The sequence below is a fragment of the Protopterus annectens genome, chromosome 1.part0, assembly GCF_019279795.1.
Source record: "Protopterus annectens isolate FY-2018-M chromosome 1.part0, PAN1.0, whole genome shotgun sequence".
NCBI classification, from domain to species: Eukaryota; Metazoa; Chordata; order Ceratodontiformes; family Protopteridae; genus Protopterus; species Protopterus annectens.
Genome location: NC_056725.1, coordinates 71,172,030 through 71,191,296, shown reverse-complemented (window position 1 = coordinate 71,191,296; position 19,267 = coordinate 71,172,030). Strand labels below are relative to the sequence as shown.

Here is a 19,267-nt window from a genome sequence, read left to right as displayed (position 1 = left end):
ATGAATGCGCCATCTTCCACTATTAATCTAGACATCCTAAATGCTTGCCCCTTTACAACATTCTTAAACACATGGTTGGGGTGCATACTGTGTATATGGACATATGTATTTTTACTGCATTCTTTACGATAGACCTCAGTGTAGAACTTCCCTGTGCTTTTCCTTTTAACATTAATATCCAAAAACTCCATAGAAGTAAATGAGGTTTTAAAACATCTGTACTATTATTGACATTATTAAAGGACTCAAAGGAGTCCAACCCTCCTTGCCAAAGAAGAAAGAGATCATCTACAAATCTCAGATAAAAAAATAACATGCCTACTGAGATCATATGTCATGATAGATACGGATGTACCACACACATTTACATTTTTGGTCACGGAGAAAGTATGGACTTGGGAATAGAGGGGGTGTGGAAAGAAATAAAGTAGAATGTAAAGAACTAGAATGGATCATTAGAATGAGAGCCACTATGGGGAAAGGGTTGAATGATAAGTTTTCCATCAAACCTATCCTAGATAAGAGGCATCTTAAAAAATAGGTGTCTTTTATGTATTTTATTAAAAACTGATGCATATAGGTATCTCCTTTTTTACATGTATTTATACCTTTTAGTATTTATTGTATATTTACCCTCCACTTTGATACAGCTAGCTCCTTAATGGGCTAAATAGTAGTGAATTATTTGATGTTTTATTAATTGCTATTGAGTTCTGATTGGCTCACATGTATTTTTAAACTGATGAGTGGAATGAAGAATTTGTCTGATGAAGCAGTTTTTTTACTGTGAAAGCGCTCACCATTTGTATTTTCTGGAATAAAACTTGGCTTGATTTTATTAGCTGTGGTCTGGTCGCTCTTTGCTTTTTTACTGGATTTCTTATATTTTGATTGACCAGTTTGCACACACCACGTTTCTGTTTTGTATTAACATAATGGGTATGTTTATGAGTAGCGGATACCATAAGGAATTATTAGGGAACTTAATGGATGAAAGTAAGGTGAAAAGATCTTGTGGCTCTTTTAAACCCATCTTAAATAAAAAGGATGCGACTGACCAATTATTTGGTTATTACAGTGACCAAGAAGGTTTAAGGATTAATGGTAATGGGATGGAGACCCAATCTATCACAGTATTTAGCAAACAAGCTTATATTATAAAGAATATATTATGTAAAAAAATGGGACATATTTGAGGAAGTTAGTGACACTAGGGATAAATTGGGATAGAAACCTTTAATGGTTTTTCATAGGGGGTTGAAATTTAAAAATATAATTGAAAACATGAATTTACAAATGAAAAATTTTGCCCATACTGTAAATTGGTAGTGGTAGGGGAAACATTTTGTCTTAGCGGGCTCCAATACAAAATTAAAGGTACACTTAATTGTGAATCTGGAAGGGTCGTGTATGGAGCTTTTTGTCAGAAATGTCTATGTTTTTATGTGAGCAAAACAGATTGTAAATTTAAAGAATGTATTTATGATCATGAATATTGCATCAGTAAAGCTGGGGTGAATAATGCTTTGGCAAAACATGTAAGTAATAATAAGGGGCATAATTTTAAAAATATATGGTCATAAATGGTGTTAGGATTATTATTTGAGGAGGGCCACTGACATTATCTCTTGAATGCAAAAAACTAATATGGCAAGCGTTATTAAATGCAGATGCTTGGTCTGGGATTAATAAAATAATTTCACTCAATTATTTGTTAAAAATGAAGACTTTAACAAGGTAAAATTATATTTGTTTTAATGTTATTTTGTGATTTTAATAAAATTTATTGATGTTTCTCATTATTTATTGGAAATAATTTGTGTTGATACAGGTTCAATTTTTTGTTATTAATTGTGTAGGTGTATTTAATGTAAGGTAGGAAGAGCTGGAATGGTTGCATCACTACCTTTTGGTCATACAATAAGAGTACCGGGCTTTTTAAATGGAGATGTGTTGTTTTGTATGTTATCTGATGAAGTTCAAATAATATTTGAATGAAAGAAATTACCAATAAAAGGTTTTGGATTTGTTATGCTGCCTTTAATTTCTTTTGCAGAAGGTCTGTAGATTATGGAGTTTGTCATGTTTCATGTTTGCTTTTCCCTCCCTGAAGTAACCACATCACCAGCCCCAGGTTCAGCCATGGGATCCATCTGGGTCTCCCCCAGGCTACCAGACCTATGTTCCTGTCTCCAAACTTGACTGCATGTCACTGCATGTGCACAAGATACTACACTATCAAAGTCATTCCCTATTAAGACATCTGCAGGGATATCCTCAAAAACAGCTATCTGCTTGTTTTCTACCCTCCCAGTCAAGAGGAACCCTGGACAAAGGTATTTTGAATGGGGTCCCACCCAAAGCTCTGACTGGTGTGGATTGCCTAAGCGAGTACTTCTCCTCTTTAACCACTGCAGGCCTCACAATGGTTAGATCAGAAGCTGTGTTTCTATTAGCAGTGGTCTGTCTTCCATCCATTAAGATAGGATACAAATTTTGGTGATAATTTGGCACCTCTGTTGTTTCCAGACAACTTATAACTGTAATTCTGTCATTCACACTTACTGGCTCCCTCACCTTTTTTTCTCACCTTGCTTCAATGGACATTTGTATGCTTCATGGCCCTTTTGATTACATTTGAAACATTTAATCCCTGATCCTACCCTGACTGTGTGCTTGAACTATCAGCTTTCCTTGTTACTGGTGAACTCTGTTGGAGCAGTTTAGGCTGCTCCCCATGGGTTCCCTTATGATCATGTGAAGCACTGGGCGTCCCTTTCTTATGCAATGGTATCCTACTTGCCAATTAGAGATACCCTTTTCTCTCCAACTCATTTGCAGCATTACACACTTGGTCTGCCAACCAGATCCTCATGTCCTTAGGCAAAGTGCTGAGAGTTTGTTCCATCACCAAAAGTTCTGCCAGTCCTTCAAAAGTGGGGACCAGACACCCACTCACCCACCTGTGAAAGTAATTACCTAAAATCAGCTATGTAATCACATACACTTTCATCTGCCTTGCTTCTATGTTCACAAAACTTTTTTCTATACATTTCAGGAGTTAATTTAAAACAATCCAGTAAACATTGTTTTACATGATCATAATTCAATCAATATCAGACAGTTTTAGTCTCCAAATGTTTGGTTTCCAGTTCTTGTCTTTTTAACTCCAAACCAATTTTTAAGTCTTCTGAAGAAAAGGTACACTGTCTTGTCTTTGAAGGCTGCTTATCCCCAACACCAGACTGGATATCCTCCCAGCTGCTGGTCTGCTCTGTGGCTTCAACTAAAGTGGAAATCGTTGCTTCCTTAGTCAGGGTTGGCATGCACCAATCCTTCGGCTTTGCATACCTTGGTCAAATGATTCCTGGTCAGCTTGCTATAATCCTTTGCAGACATCTTTGCCTGCTTTCCCTGAATAAAGTGACTAAAATAAATTAGAACTGTTGTGAAATAAAACTCAGTATATTTATCTTGTGGCTGTTGAGAGAGAGTATAAATTAGAACTGTTGTGAAATAAAACTCAGTATATTTATCTTGTGGCTGTTGAGAGAGAGTGCACACCTCAGTGACAACTACCCACAGGTCAGTAAAGTTGAATTAAAATCCCACACCACTGGCACTAAATAATGTGACAACCCCACTTAACCCCAGGCAGTAACTAAGGAGCCTCAATCCTCATCACTCAGACTGCAGATTATAAAACATTTGTTAAATGTAGACCACGTGGCTAGAGTACTTATACCTGGTTGCTATGGGGTACCTGCGATGACAGGGAAAATGTTCCTGATGTCTGAGCATGGTTCTATGGTGTTCCAGTCTGGGGTCTTCACTACCAAGCTTCTTTCTGAGTTATCAGTTATTGAGGGCTCTTAAAATCATGACCGAGTCACAGTGAAATTCTTGCAAGTGTAATGGCATTCTTGCGTGAGTTTTATACTCACGTAGCTTATTAAAATATACCCAGATTTTTTTAAAACATTTTCTTTTTAAGTGACGTATTCAACAACTACTCAGCATGCTGAGTAGAATAATAGACTAAAATACTATTTTTCTGAGATGTCCAATGATCAGAAGTAAAACCCCTGTGTATATACATAGAAAACATGTATATTTTTTCATTTTCAGCATACAGTAGAAGTCATGCAATAGGTTTGCAAAATTCAACTAATAATGTTCTGACTTTCCTAAATGTTAAATTATAACTTTATTTACTGCTTGTAGATGAACTGTATGTTGGAGCCACAAGAAAGTTTTAGAATGTAGTCTCAAACAAAGAATTATATATAACTTTTTATATACTGGCTGTTATCCCATTGGTTTAGAGGTGTTCACTGCCAAAGTCTGATATTTTCCTTTACGTGATGTTTCCATCCTGGGTAATGTTTGAACTTCTCAGCATTATGAATTTAACAATGGCCTAGAATGCTTCTTTTATGAATTTTCATTATGCAAGAAGTTAAAATTATATAAATTTTTATCAGAAAAATATATTTCCCACTTTGTAACATCCACTGAATAACATGCTATGGAGTTGTGTTAATAAACTAGATGATCAAATTCAACAGTGTTTCACTTAAAACTCCCAAGGTTAGAATAGTAGGATCACATGCTTGTCATCTCAAAGTAGCCAGTGGGATGATTACATTGGCAGATCCAGGAGCTACTGAAGTACCCTTTGAGAGTTTTCTTGAAATATTGGATATGGGTAATATTTCTGAGGGTCATGGGAGCTTGTTCCAAGAAAGAGCAGGAAAGTAACTATAGAGATTCTGACCAAAAGATTTTTTAGGGTTTGTGAATCAGTAACAGACCTAGGTCTGAGCTTCTGAGGACTGAAGGGGCTTATGGAAAGAGACAATTGAGGAGATGCTAGGGCAGGCAGAGGGCTTATTCAAACTAGAATGGATAACAAGTACTTGTATAAATAACAATTGGTTAGGAAACTCAAGCCAGCTGAGTGTCTGGAGAGCATGACAGTGGTGAGATTGAGAGGGCTGCAAATCAAGTAACTTTGTTGCAGGTAGTTTCAAGTTTGGAAAATAGTGAGGGCTGTAAGTTGGTTAAGATTTGGGAGCTGGAAAAGAGGTTAGGGAGAAGGTATGCTGGGGCAAGTGAGATTCTAGAGTTAGGTGTGAGGAACCTTTTATTTCTATACAGCAGGCCAAGCTTTAGATGGGTTTTCTTGATACTGTGAAGAACATGAAGGTCAAATTTAAGTTGGTCATCTATAATTACTCCAAGGAGTTTAGTGTGGGATTCAGCTATGACAGAGGTGTTGTTAAGAGTAGAGATGGTAAAAAAGGACTTAAGATGAAAGTGACTTTGAGAGGAAGAGAAGTTGTTTTGTCTTTTTAGGGTTAAGTATTAGATGATTATTATCAAGCCATGTTTCAGTGAGGCTGAAGGATGTTTGTGTCAGGGTAAGGAGGTCAGCAGGGTTGTCAGCAAGAGAGATGATTGTGGAGTCATCTGCATACTGTATGAGGGACGACTGAGGACAGGATGTATGAAGTTGGTTAATAAAGATGTTAAAAAGGAGAGAACATACAATAGAACCTTGTAGAGCACCCATTTTGTTGGGGAGAAAAGGAGATAGAGTAGAGAGCCATTTTACAGATTGCTGTCTGCAGTGAGGTAGCTGTTGAACCAGGATAAAGTAGTTGAAGAGAGGTTGAGTTGAGAGAGTTTGGAGAGGAGGATGGGGTGAGAGACGGTGTCAAAGGCTTTGGAAAGATCCAAGAAGAGGCAGGAGACTAGTTTATTATTATCTAAGGCTACAGAGATGGAGTTAGTAAAGGAAATAAGTGAAGTGGCGGTGCTGTGGTGGGAGTGGAAGCCCATGTTGGGTAGGGATGAACAGGTTTTCTTGTGTGAGAAAAGCTCAGATTTGTTTATGAACTCAGTGCTCCAAGAATTTTTGAGAGGAGTGTGAGTATGGCATTGGGTCGATAATTAGAAACCTGTACAGAATTTCCACCCTTGTGGATTGGTATGGTGTAGAATTGTTTCCAGAGAGAAGGGACAGTGGATTAACTGATAGAGCAGTTAATGAAGGTAGAGACAGGATATGCTATGGAATTAGCAACTGACTTTAAGAAGACAGAAGGAAGGATATCAGCTGATTGGGAACATGGTTTAAGTTTGAGAAGAAGTTTTTTGATGTTGTTGGCTGGAATAGAATTTAGTGAGAACTGGCTGTTTGTGATAGGGGGTGGTTAATCTAATATTTCATACAGTTACAGCTCTTCATTTTTACTATTTGGTGCAAAAATATCCCCATTTAGCATTTTCAGGATGATAAACTCATTGGGTATCGGAGCCATATCAGTAGTGTATCAATATGAAATGAGAAGCAAAAATACTACTTTTTCAGGAAAGAAACATATTTTCTGCAACATTGTATTTATAGCAAATGGGAACATTTTACTTGTTCTGACAGACAAGCATATATTTGAATCTCTCTTGTATATATACTGTAAAAGTTATTCCGATCTTCAAAAACACTGTAAAAGAGTTGGACTTTTTAGGAGTTCTGTCTTGAAATTTCATAAGAATAGTAATAAAAAGTTTATTTTCATTTGAAATTAGGTTGAAATTCAGGTCAGAATGTCCTTTGGAAATTGGGAAGATGCAACATTTCCAAATCAGATAGCTGAAAAATGTGTAGGTTTCGATTTTGTTCAGAGTAAAATAAACAGAAGCTTTCAGATATGTATGTATGTCTGTATATGCATATTTATATATATATATATATATATATATATATATATATATTTATATATATATATATATATATATATATATATATATATATATATATATATATATACACACACATATATTTATATATATATATATATATATATATATATATATATATATATACACACATACACATATACACACACATATATATATATATATATATATATATATATATATATATATATATATATATATATATATATATATATCTAAAAAGACTGAAACAGCATAAGACAGTAAAAAGACTGACAGAAAAAAAATGACACAAAGACTGATACAAAATTGACCTTGTACAGGGATGGGTGTTATGACCTTTCTTTACCTGCTGGGTGACCATGGAGTTACTATGTATAATTAGTAGGGGATGTGGGGTGCAACACACACACACACACACACACACACACACACACACACACACACACACACACTCTTAATGGGGGGGGTGGGCAGACAGAGAGAATTTCAGGCCAAAAAAGTAGGTCTTTCTGTATGAAAGTGGTCTTTTTTATATTGAAACTCTAACCTAAGTAAATCCTCCAGGAAATGTATTGAAAAGCTTTAATGCCTTTATTCTTTAATACATTAACTCAGAACTTCATCATAATCAGGAGAGTTTGGGGCTATAGTGAGTAGCAATCAGAAAAGGAGTACAATGAAATAAATACTCATTTATTAGGGACCTAGGTTGCCTTAAGACTTACTTTTATAAAGGGGATTCTTCTTCTGCATGTATAAGTATATAGATTAGGCAACTGCAAGGTAACGGACAGCAGAAGTAGTGCAGAAAATGTAAGGCCAAGGTTAGTGGTGCTACCTGAGTGTGGACTGTGGTACAAAGTATGCAATATGAATTATGCTGCAGGAAAATAATACCAACACTCAAACAAACAGGGAACCATTATGACTGGCTGTAATACACCTAATATCACTCAGAGATAAAAACAGTAATACTTTTAATAAGGTAACAGCTGAGTAATCTGAACTACAGGAGTTGTTTCATTTGGATAATTTAAAGGCACTCAGTGACCATTTTAAATGTATGTTGGGGATGAACTGAATTTTAGTAAAGGAAGAAACTGCAAAAAATGGAAGAGATGGATATGTTTGGGTGGGACAGAAAAGGTGATATGCAATTTAAATACATTCCAGATAGAAGTACAATACCAAACCAGTTGGCTGTGCTCCTTAAGCTTTTTTTCCAGACTCCTTTATTTACACAACAGATTCAAAGAACTCAGTAACTGCTGTAGATTATATACATCCAGTTTTGTGTTTGTATACATTTCAGTGTATAGGACAGTGATACTTTCAAATTCAATCCCATTAACATATTCCATGGATAATGGGATATAAAAAGAGTACGGATGATTAAGAAAAAAAACTACTACTACCCCCACCCACATGGAAAAAGAAAGACTAGAGCATGAGGAGATGATGACATGGAATTGGAGCAACATTTGTGGAACAAAAAGATAGGTAGTGAGATTAATACTAGGAGGGTTATGGTTTGCAAGCTGATGTCAACTTTTGGCCAGTACAGACTATAGATATGGATAAGTAAAATAATTATTCACCTGTACATACATTCCTTTTCACAGCTCAATAGATTCTTACAGATAATACAAAGATGTTTATAAGTTAAGGAGTTAACTTAGGCATGATAACTGTGCAGCAAGCTGCATGTTAAAACAATGTAAAATTCTTCAGATTAAAACAATAACTGGAAAATCATTAACTGAATAGTTGTCTACAATAAAATATTTGCAGCAGATACTTAAGCAAAGAGTAAGGGTGAACAGCTTGACAGATGCTCAACTACTAATATGAGTAGTTCCCTGGAGCCATTGTTTATCTATATTGGCAATTCACTCACTAGGGTACTTAACTTCAAAGATCTAGACATTTCCATAGATATTGTATTCCTTACACCATTTTGTATTGATTTTGTCATTTCAGCAAGATGTATTTTATTTCAGACAAATATGCCCATTAAGGACACAGACAGTTGATGCACATTTAATTAATTTTTATCTTATTTTAGTAAAATAGTATCTCAGATCATCCTGCACAGTGAGCATGTTTTAACTCATCGTATTTTTTATATGTTAAATTATGTATTATTTACAGAAGTCAGTCATTTCAAATCAATGGGTTCATGAAGTGACAGCCAGTTCATTATATTTTAAGTATGATTATAAATCTTCTCAGCTACTGTTAGTGCTATGAAAATTTTCACTTTTTAAACCTACTCTGGTTATCACCAGCATCCTTAGTACTTCTGCACTTGTACAGTTAGTCATCAATTTATGGAAGTACTATAAGCTAGCATAACCAATTCAGTGCAGTGACCTCTAATCTGCAGCACATGCAGGACTAATCTCGACACTTTCTACACCGAAAAATTGGGCACAGGACACATGACTACATCAGGGTTAACTCAAAATTATTATACTTTGCAAAAACTAAATAAGCAAATAAATAAATGTTTATGTATACACCTTCAGTCTCTGTCTTTTAAAAACTAAAATAAAAGAAAATACATTGGAATGTCTAGGCATGTATTCTGCGGTATAATGAAAATGAGGTGACCGATATAATCTCAAAAGCTAGAAGACAACGTCAGGATTTGCGTGTTGTACAGTTACTTATCCTAAATGTATTACTGTTTGAAAGCATCCACTTCTTCACTCACCCAAGATCTGCCGTGAGTAGAATGGAGTACACTTGCAACAAAATAACAATGTACACGGCTGGAAAATCCTCCGAAATGCACCACTGGTGCATTTTTATCATCATCAAGCAGCTGCTATTGCCCTCTCTGACATCACAGTCATAGCTCGGGGCAGCACTCTGTCTATACATGCAAGCATATCCCTCACATGTTGCCTGGTACATCCACAGTGTGAATCATGGATCCTCAATGGATGAACAAATTAATCACCCCAGATTTTAGTCATGTCAAATGGCAAACCCTTGGACATGCTACACTTAAAGTAATCCCAGTCCCTCAGAGACACACATTCCAGGGATCTAAACCTTGTCATCACAATGAACAAAACATGTTGGAGGGATAGGTTCCTGAACCAGAGACTCCCCAGACTGTGGAATAGACTGCCCATACATGTCAAGCAGAGAGCCTCTTTAGCCCTCTTCAAAGGGAACCTTGATGGTTGATGGGAGATAGGAAATTCACCCCAGGTATCACGTCAGTTGCCCTGCTAGACAAGGATCCAGGGAAGTAATTACTGTGGGAAGAAATAGCCAGGGAATTGTTATGGCTAGGCTTGTATAGGCCCTAAGGCCGATAGCCTAGTACCAACCTATGAACCTAAGAAGATTCCATATTTGCTATATATTTTCTATATCTGGCCATGGTGGTGCAGCAGTTAGCATTGTTGCTTCACAGCAAGAGTTCTTCAGTTTGATTCTCGGCTGGGGTGCCTTCTGTGTGGAGTCTGCATGTCCTCTCTGCAGTCATGTGGGTTTCCTCTGGGTGCTCTGGTTTCGGCCCACATTCCAAAGACATGCCGTAGGTGGATTTGACACTCTAAATTCACCGTAGTTGAGAGTGTGCATGAGCGAGTGAGTGGTACAAATGAACTACCATGGCAGGGCTAGCCATCCGGCGGTGTAAACCTTGACTCGAGATGATTGTCACTGCTGTGACACCCCAACCATATGTACAAAATGGGAAAAGGGGTTGAGGATGGATGTGTGGATTCTGTATTTGACTATGTGGTTCCCAAAGGTTTAAAATTACCTCTTCCAATAAACTAATAGGCCACATCTCAAAGAACAAACTTAAACCCTTAGTTTTCTACCTTCTAACAATGGCTTGCCAGGCAGGATACTTATTTTTGATGCTGGGATGTTCAGATGGCTTTGAGTTCTGATACACACAAAATGCTTGAACTTGCATCACAATATTGACAGTGCAGTACATTTGAGGGATGAGTAGTGCATTAGGCCACCACACCACCTTTTCAGCTGCTCAAAGTGGGACATTTACTTTGAAAATATTAGATTTTACAGGATAAACTATGCCCACAACTTATAAAAAGGACTGGACTTAAAAGTGTTTTATGGAACTGTTAGGAGAAACTTATGATTTTCTTTTGTCCTAAAAACCTCAGGACAGTTGCTATGTTTCATTTTTTTTGTTGGAATTCACTGCCCAAATAAGAACTGTCCAGATTAAAGGTTACATGATGTTACTAGATATTAAACTGAGGTCCCATCTATCTGCATTGGTAGTAGCATCACATTGCACTTAAGGAAAACAGCATGGGAATTTCCCTGGTCTCCTGGCAAAACATCTCTTATCTGTAGAAGTACCATCTCAAACCTCTCTTGTAAATAAGCAATTACAGTGAGATGAACCTGGCAAACAAAATTAAACAAATCAGATAAATGTCACAGTCCTTTGTGGCATTACTTAAAAATTCATCATCTGATATGTGAATTATGGATTGCAAATTAAAAATTCTTTAACATTTATATTAAATGGAATAATTTTTTCACTTGGTTTATGACATTGCTATGTTCATGGCACTTGAAATCTTTAACCCATACCATGCTTCTTCTGTGTCAAGCTTTCTCACAATCCCTCCACTGAGGAATTATTCTTGCCTGAGTGTATAGTTATGAATATTTGCATAAGAATTCTGGGTATTATCGCAACCAGATTTTTGTGTTAATGCTGGTTGCTTCCTGTTGTTTAAACTACTACCAGAAAGTATTGAGAACCACAGAAACCATGTTTTCTGTAAGATATTTTTAGGCAGGTGTGACTTAAATACATGAGAAAGTAATTTTTCATTGCAGGTACCTCCTTTAACGCCACCATCTCATGTCACCATTTACAGTAATACTTAGTGGAACATTGTAAAAGTTTCCGGTACCAAGTTTTCTTAAAAACACTGTTTGCACAGCTATGATGAATAAACAGTTTACCAGAAATTTGTGTAAACTCCTATGTACTGTTTCTGAAACTGGTGCTGGCTGCTATGTGAATTTAAGTTGTTATAAACATTTGTGTGTTTGTATAAAGCATATGTGTATGGCCATACTTCGTGCAGTGCTTGTCGAACATTTGCATGGGCAGAAAATGCTGCCTTGCAATTTGACATTGCTTGTTAGCCATGTCTCTGAAACTGCTGTTGTCTGAATGTCAGTTTCAGTGATTAGAAACCTTTTGTATGTGTATGCAAACCGTATTTGCAGGGCTATAGTTCATGTACAAGTGCAACACTTTCATCAGCAGTACATGCTGCCTTGGAATATCACACCTGTTGTTAGCCATGTCAAGTGGAAGGGAACGAAGTAAGACATTTAAAGTCATTACCAATGCAGTGCATCTTTTTAAAGATAGCATAAAAGTATGTCTAAAAAATAACCAAAGGTTTACCGATAACCCTTTCTGTGTGCCTGTCTTCTCCTTCGCTGCAGAATCCCTTTCACCGGCTGAAAGTAATGCAAGTGACAGATCGATAACACCCATTACAACTGCAGCGTACTAGTGTAACGGACGCAAAACAGGAAGCGGTTTTTGGTACTTGTTCCTGTTCCTAAAAAGTTGTGGGAAGTTTCATGCCACTACTAAGGAGTTCCCCTGACATTTTGAAATGTTTCATGCGGTGCTATCTGTGCAGGTATGAGCGAATCACAACCAGGAAAATCTGGTTGCGATAATACGTAAGTACCGAATTCTGTAGTGCTCCATTCCATATTAATACTCATAAACAGCCTGCCTTTTAGTGCACTTCACTGTTACTTAAACTAAAGATACATGAAAACTTTTTACTCAGTTGCATTAAATAGGCAAACCTGTATTTAAATTACTCATTAATACTAATACATGCTAAAAGTCTTTGCCTTTCTTAAAATAGTTAACCACAAACTTTTCTAATCCTATAATAACTTATTTTATAAAAACCTTATTTATCTGGAAAACTCCATCATATATCTTACTGACAGTGTATTTCTTAAAGTTTTCAAAATGGATGTTTTACAACTGATTAAGAAAATGAACTGTAAACTAGTTGTGTATATGATTAATTTACATTGCCAGTGTATTCATGTGAATTTTATTTAATGTTTTAACTTGTCTGCACATTAATTATTCTGAAATATTTCATTTTCCAGTCTGGCTATATTTATGAACTGGAGGACAGAAAATGTATTATATTTTTCTCCAAAGGGGAGCATGACAATTCCAGGGAAAAACAGGTCTATTGGCAGTGGTAGTGAAATCCTGTGAGAAATTCCTGAGGAGAAAGCCTGGTTGCTTTCCAAGAAGACAACAATCTTCAGGATAGTAATCAATAGTTTCATAGCGAGATGTTTTCAGTTAAACGTGATCTAGTTTTATGACTGGTTTCCAGGTGAACATGTCATGTGCATGTACATGTGCAAAACTAGCTTCCCCAAGGTTTCACGCAGGCAGCTGTTAGGAAAACTGGAAGTGTTAGCAGTCTGACGAAGACAAAAGCACTGCATTGCTGAAGGAAACAGTGTGCTTTGGTCTGTACTGTGATGGGTGCACTCTGGATGCAAGCTGTTAAAATGGTGGGAACTGAAAAGCTGAAGTGCTGCTGATCAGGCATGAACACATTAGTGGGATTCATCTAAAACAGATGTGATTGATACCACAGCTGTTTATTTTAATATGTTCATTAGCTTAGTGTCTATAGAAAGGAACATACATAGGTCCTTCACTACAGTTCAGATATGTGGAATATATTTTTGGGGGGTCTCAATTTTGGAAGACCTCTCCCTTCCTCAACTTAAGCTTCAAATGCACTGGGTGTGGTTCTGGTTTTGATGACACCTATATTATTAGAAATAAGGTAAGGGAGGACTGAAACATTCTAGAAGTCAGTCCATGACCTCATACTCTGTAGCAAGTCTATTTCAGAAATATGGTAATAAAGAACAAAATAAACTTCTGTGTGGATAATACAAAGATAGGAGCAACAGGGTAGGATGAGGGAAGGAGTCTTAAGGCAGGATTAAACAAGGCAGGTTGCTAGCATTTGAAATGCACACAAATGTGAGGTGCTGCTCTTGGGTCACAAAAGCCTTTTCAGCTAGCAGGAGAAAAGCATCTCACCTGGATTTGTTCTACCAGAACAAGCATGAGATGGTGGTGATAGCAGCAAAAAAAAAAAAAAAAAAAAAAAAGGTTGGGGGCACATCCATAAGTGGATAAAATCTAGACACAGATGGAATGGTTGCACTCTACTAGGCTTTAATCAAGTCACCCCTTGTTTATTTTGAGTGGTTTAGGGGTTTATACAATGAAATGAATATTAGACTACTAGAAGAAGCTCAGAGGCAAGTGACTAGAAATGTGTGCAAGCTGGAGAAGAAAGGCTATGACTGGAAATAATAGAAGCTGAATTTTTTTCTCACTAGACCAGAAGATATCATGAGCATTATGTAGGTGCATAAGATCATTTCAAGAAGATATGAAGAAAGTTGAGAAGTCGTATAAAGGAGGATATGAGCATGAAATTCTAGGTGCGGACTAATACCTGCATCGTCTAAGGTACATTCTCTCAGAAAGAGCATTGTGGATGTCTGGAGTTGACTACCAGATCAGGTAGTGAATAGAGAAGCCACAAAGCCATACAAGAGGGTAAGGGACAAGTGAAAAAGGGTAAGGGGTTGAGCATAGGAAGAACGTCAAATTTTTATTCCTTTGCTGACTAAAAAAGTAGTCACAGGAAAGAGCAAAATGAAAACTTTTCTAGTTTTTTCTTTAGTGCTTTTAAGTCTTCTTTAGCTTGGTGGGTGCATAGCCTTGTTAGAAAGTCTTCATCAGCTGCCCCCATTCTGTTCACTTTTCTTTTTCTCCTTTTTTATGTGGCTACACAACTATGTAAACCTTCAGGTACAATGAGGGCATCAGTACCCAGGTTTCAGAAACAGTTCATGTGTTAAATCATTTCAAATAAAGGAAGTATTCTACAAAGGACTGATTATAGCCATTTAAAATAAAGGAAGTATGCTATAAAGGAGCGATTATGAAAAATATCACTAGCTTCCCAAATTCACATAAAGGTGAATCATTCATAAACAGAACTGAACATTATTATGGGAGATTGTACATAAAAAAATGTATGTCTGCACATGTCTATCAACATTTGTTAATTTGTACAAATAAATGTCAGCTGAACTCTCTCGCTCTCTAGAAAATCTTAGGACAGAGTAATTATACAATTTTCTTCTGCTTATTTTTTCATGACTGGTAATAAGGGAGTATTTTGCTTGCCAATATTACCCTTCATCATGGTTTTCACTTGTGTTTCATTACGTATTGCCTTACACTGTGCTAGAGTTAACTAGAACTCTAGGATCTGTCCCACTTGAAAGTAATGATATCTCGTCGGTAAGTGATTAACTTTCTACTATCTAGATAGGAACAGACAAACACCGTATCTCGGCCTGTACTTGAAGGACAGCACTTAGGACAGAGCATAGCAGCAGTACAGTCACATAACAGAGCAGTGCTGTTAACAGACTACATGATCACTAGTGAAATGGGAAACAATTTTCAAGTTACAGACAGGAAAAGGGCAGTTTGTGCACCTAATGTTACACAGCAGCTTCCGCGTATGACTAAGAAGGTTTGAAAGGCAAATGATAAGCAGAAGACTTACTAACAAATTAAACAAGGTGCCAAAGAAGTGAAAGTACAAAGCTTTTCCTAGAGAAATAAGACATTAAGAAAAGAAATTTAACACAGAGAATCATGGCTATGGGCTGTTAATGAGCTTCATCCTTCAGTCTTCTCCATTTGCCTGCTGTATGGCTCTAGGCTTTCACTGAAACTTGGATCCAACCTAGTTAATCTGTAAGACCACTATAAGCGTGACACAGGCACTACGATTAAGTGGTTGGAAGTGTGACAAGCCACTTAACCATCGTCCAAACTCCACTTATGCATCAACATACAGTTTTGCACAACCTTACTTTTCATTTCAAGGTAGCTCCATCCGAAGACATCTAACAGTAAATAAGTGTTTCTGAATAAATGGAATGTTGATTTGACCACAATTACATTACGTTACATTTACAGTAATGGCTAGAAATTAAGGATTGGAATTATGTTTTCATTACAGAAACCTACCAGCCAAATCTCCCATTCCATCTCCATCGGAATCCAGGAAAACTGCAGGCTCAATGTGGTAAAATACTGAATGCTGCCACCAATGAAGTTGAGGGCGGTTGTTAGGAGACTGTAACAGAATAAACACAGCTCCGATTAGCATGGCAAACCAAGCCAACAGGAAGATTACAAGGAGACCACGATGCACCACTACCCAGAACCATGTTTCAGCTTGCTGCATCACCAGTTCTTTACATAGCAACTTTGTTGTGGAAGATTCCTTGCCAGAATGATGAAGGATCGGTACCTTTTCCAAATCTTCTATCTGCATGACTTGGACTCTGTTTTTGCAACACTAGAGGAAAGAAATGATTTTATTCCTTTTGATATGAGCAGATATTCCTATAATAAGCACAAAGCTTCTTCACTCATTCACATTATTTAATCAAAATTACATTTTGCTGTGATAAAAGTTTCTATTATGACTAAACAATAGTTTGAACATCCAACAAGAAATTGCAATGCATTAGGTAAAGTGCATTATGATACAACAGAAGACCTTGCTAGAGTCATTCACTTGCACCCTGTGACCCTGGTCAGCTGATGCAGTGCGCTCAGTTCCCTCACTTCAAAACAAGAAACCTATGATGTCTCTGGGTCTGCCTGGTTAAAAATTATTAAGTAAATACATCAATAAAATTATTATTTTATGTAGTGTGTCACATACAAAGCAACAGTGTCAAGGATGCAGAGTTCATTAACACAAAGTTGTGATCTAGGGGAAGGAATGCACTCATCTGCAACTGACTAATGGCAAAGGAGTTTGGTACTGCATGCTTTAAGTTCAAGTTAAAGTCCTAGGATTACTTTTACAGGCCAGAAGGACCTTTTGCAAAACCTTTAAATGCCATCCTGTGGTAGGCATCATGACCTGCCATGGATATAACAATTCATTTTACAGGAGTAATATGAAATATTAAAACAGATCACTGTATGCACTACAGAAGTTCACACAGTTTTGGGGCAAAACAGTGCTCAAAGTTCTAGTCCCATTTAAGTACTAAAAAATCTGCATGTATCTGAAAAAAAAAAAAAAACTTTAAGTTGGTTTAAAATATTATCTCTAACTTGTGAACTGCATGTTCCACAGTGTCAGCTTGTAAAGTGACAACTTGATTCAAAGTGGACAATGTACTACATTACAGACTGCACACAGAATAGTTTGAACCAAGTCAGTTTGATTTAGCTGTGGGTGATGGGTGAGTACTGAAGCTATCATCATTTTACTGTATAGCAGACCAATGACTTTCTGCACTATCAAATCTGGGTCACAAACACTGCCCTCTTCTCTATGTAATAATGTAAAGGAACATGTATGTTATTGTACAGGTAGTTCTTCTTGTTTCTTGGTAGTTGTTATCTGAAATGAACAATGTAGCACTGGACCGAACAGGATGGTATTTGTACATCTAATACCTTGATTTGCATCAAAACAAGCAGCTCTGCAGTCTATGAGGAGCACCTTTATTTTTTTATTTTCTTTATTTTTTTTTGTTAATGGAGGGTAGCCTCAGTCCATACACAAGGATACTTTCGTGAGAAAGAAAAAAACAACAACTCCAAATAGATGCAGGAAATAAAAAAATACACGTCAGTAGAAAACTTGAGTAAAAGAAAAAAAAAAAGGTAGAGGACAGGAGGGACATTCATGTGAAAATGGGAGACTTCAATTTTAGTCATTTATCCAGTAAGATAGATGCCCCTCCAAAAGGGAAATGCATACAACAGAACATTTCTGAAGAAACTGTACAAGAAATAAAAAGAACAGTAGAAGGCAGACACAACAGACTAAGGAGGGACAGGGGGATTTTTAAGGCACTCCATCAGAGGATGTCAAACAGCATTGAAACCATAAATGACAGTGGGGTAAGGGAAGGGAAAAGCTTCACTGATACAAAGGTTACAGAAAAACTATCCTTGGCATTCAGAAAGGCATAACGTACCACTCTAACCGGTCATGTGCAGCTTTTCACAGTGCAATATGCCTGAGCAATACAGAGACTGCTATACTGTTATAGGGGTAGCAAGGCACTTAATAGTAGTAACTACAGTGTTCTCACTGGTGAAAATCACAAGCAAATGTAGCAGTCTGGGGCCACAGCTAATGTATATTAGTTATGTACTCTTCCCTACAGAACAGTGCAGTAGATTGATTAAAAAAATAGCTCTAATATGCAATTTAGGCAGCAAAGTGATAAGTATACACTGTCTACATATATTAATTTTTGTCACAGCAGCATGGCTGTTTGCGCCTCAAGTACTGTGAAGCTGTGTGTGTGTGTGTGTGTGTGTGTGTGTGTGTGTGTGTGTGTGTGTGTGTGTGTGTGTGTGGGATCAAAAATGAGAGAGACAGAGAGAGAGAGAGAGAGAAAAAAAAAAAAAAAAAGAGAGAGAGAGTGTGTATCCGTCCATTTGTGTGCCTCTGTGCACATGACAATGTGATTACAAGAGTGAACAAGTGGGCATGTGCATTAGATTGAGTGAGCATGTTTAAATATACGTTCAATAGGTTCATAGGTTCATACTAGGCTATCTGCCCTAGGGCATTTATAAGCCTAGCCAGAATGTGTTTGGCTTTCGCCACACATTTTAAATTTATTTTGCTATGCCCTTTTTCGAGGTTAGTATACTGTGCCTCTGTCTAACAGTGACACAGAAGTGATACCCGGGGTAAACCTACGATCTCCCATCCACTCATCAAGATTCTTCTTGAAGAGAGTCAATGAGGGACTCTGCCTAACCTGGACTGGGATTTTATTCCAGAGTGAAGGGAGCCTCTGGGTTATGAATCTGTCCCTCCAGCATGTCCTATTTATTTCAGTGCTGAGGTTCAAGTCTCTTGAGCGCGTAGCTTGATGGGATTTGGATTTTCTGAGGTGCAGCATGTCCATTAATTCTGGGTTGGACATGGCTTTATACGTCAGGCACAGATTACCTCTGAACAGATGGTATGCCACTGAGTAGAGCTGGAGTTTCTTTAACCGGGCAGCATATGGAATCTGTTTGAGCCCTTTGATCCTCTTGGAGAGGTACTTTTGGGGTCTTTCCAGTTGCTGCAGGTGTCTGGTAAGGTACATCCCAAAAGAGACATTGTACTCAATTATGGGCCTGATGAGGAATGAGTAAAGAGGCACGATGACCTCCCCTGATCTAGATGTGAATCCCTTCATGATTATGTGGGCTATATAAAATGTTTTTCTAACCACTTTGGCCACGTGGTTGTCAAATGAGAGATTGCTATCAACCTGGGTCCCCAGGTCCCTAATTACTTCTTCTGTACTTAATGGATTACCACCTATGTGGTAATTTGTGGGCACTTTGTTTTTG

General features: G+C 37.2%; 1 protein-coding gene across 2 annotated transcripts in view; it reads right to left on the bottom strand.

Annotated features, from left to right (window-relative positions):
• LOC122812253 (4F2 cell-surface antigen heavy chain-like) overlaps positions 1-19,267 on the bottom strand; it is a 767,505-nt gene that overhangs the window by 662,662 nt on the left and 85,576 nt on the right. For both annotated transcript variants that reach the window (XM_044084754.1, XM_044084682.1), the window contains exon 2: positions 15,902-16,235. In XM_044084754.1, the coding sequence (XP_043940689.1) occupies positions 15,902-16,211 (310 nt within the window). In that variant the 5' untranslated portion in view covers positions 16,212-16,235. The remainder of the gene's footprint in view (positions 1-15,901; positions 16,236-19,267) is intronic.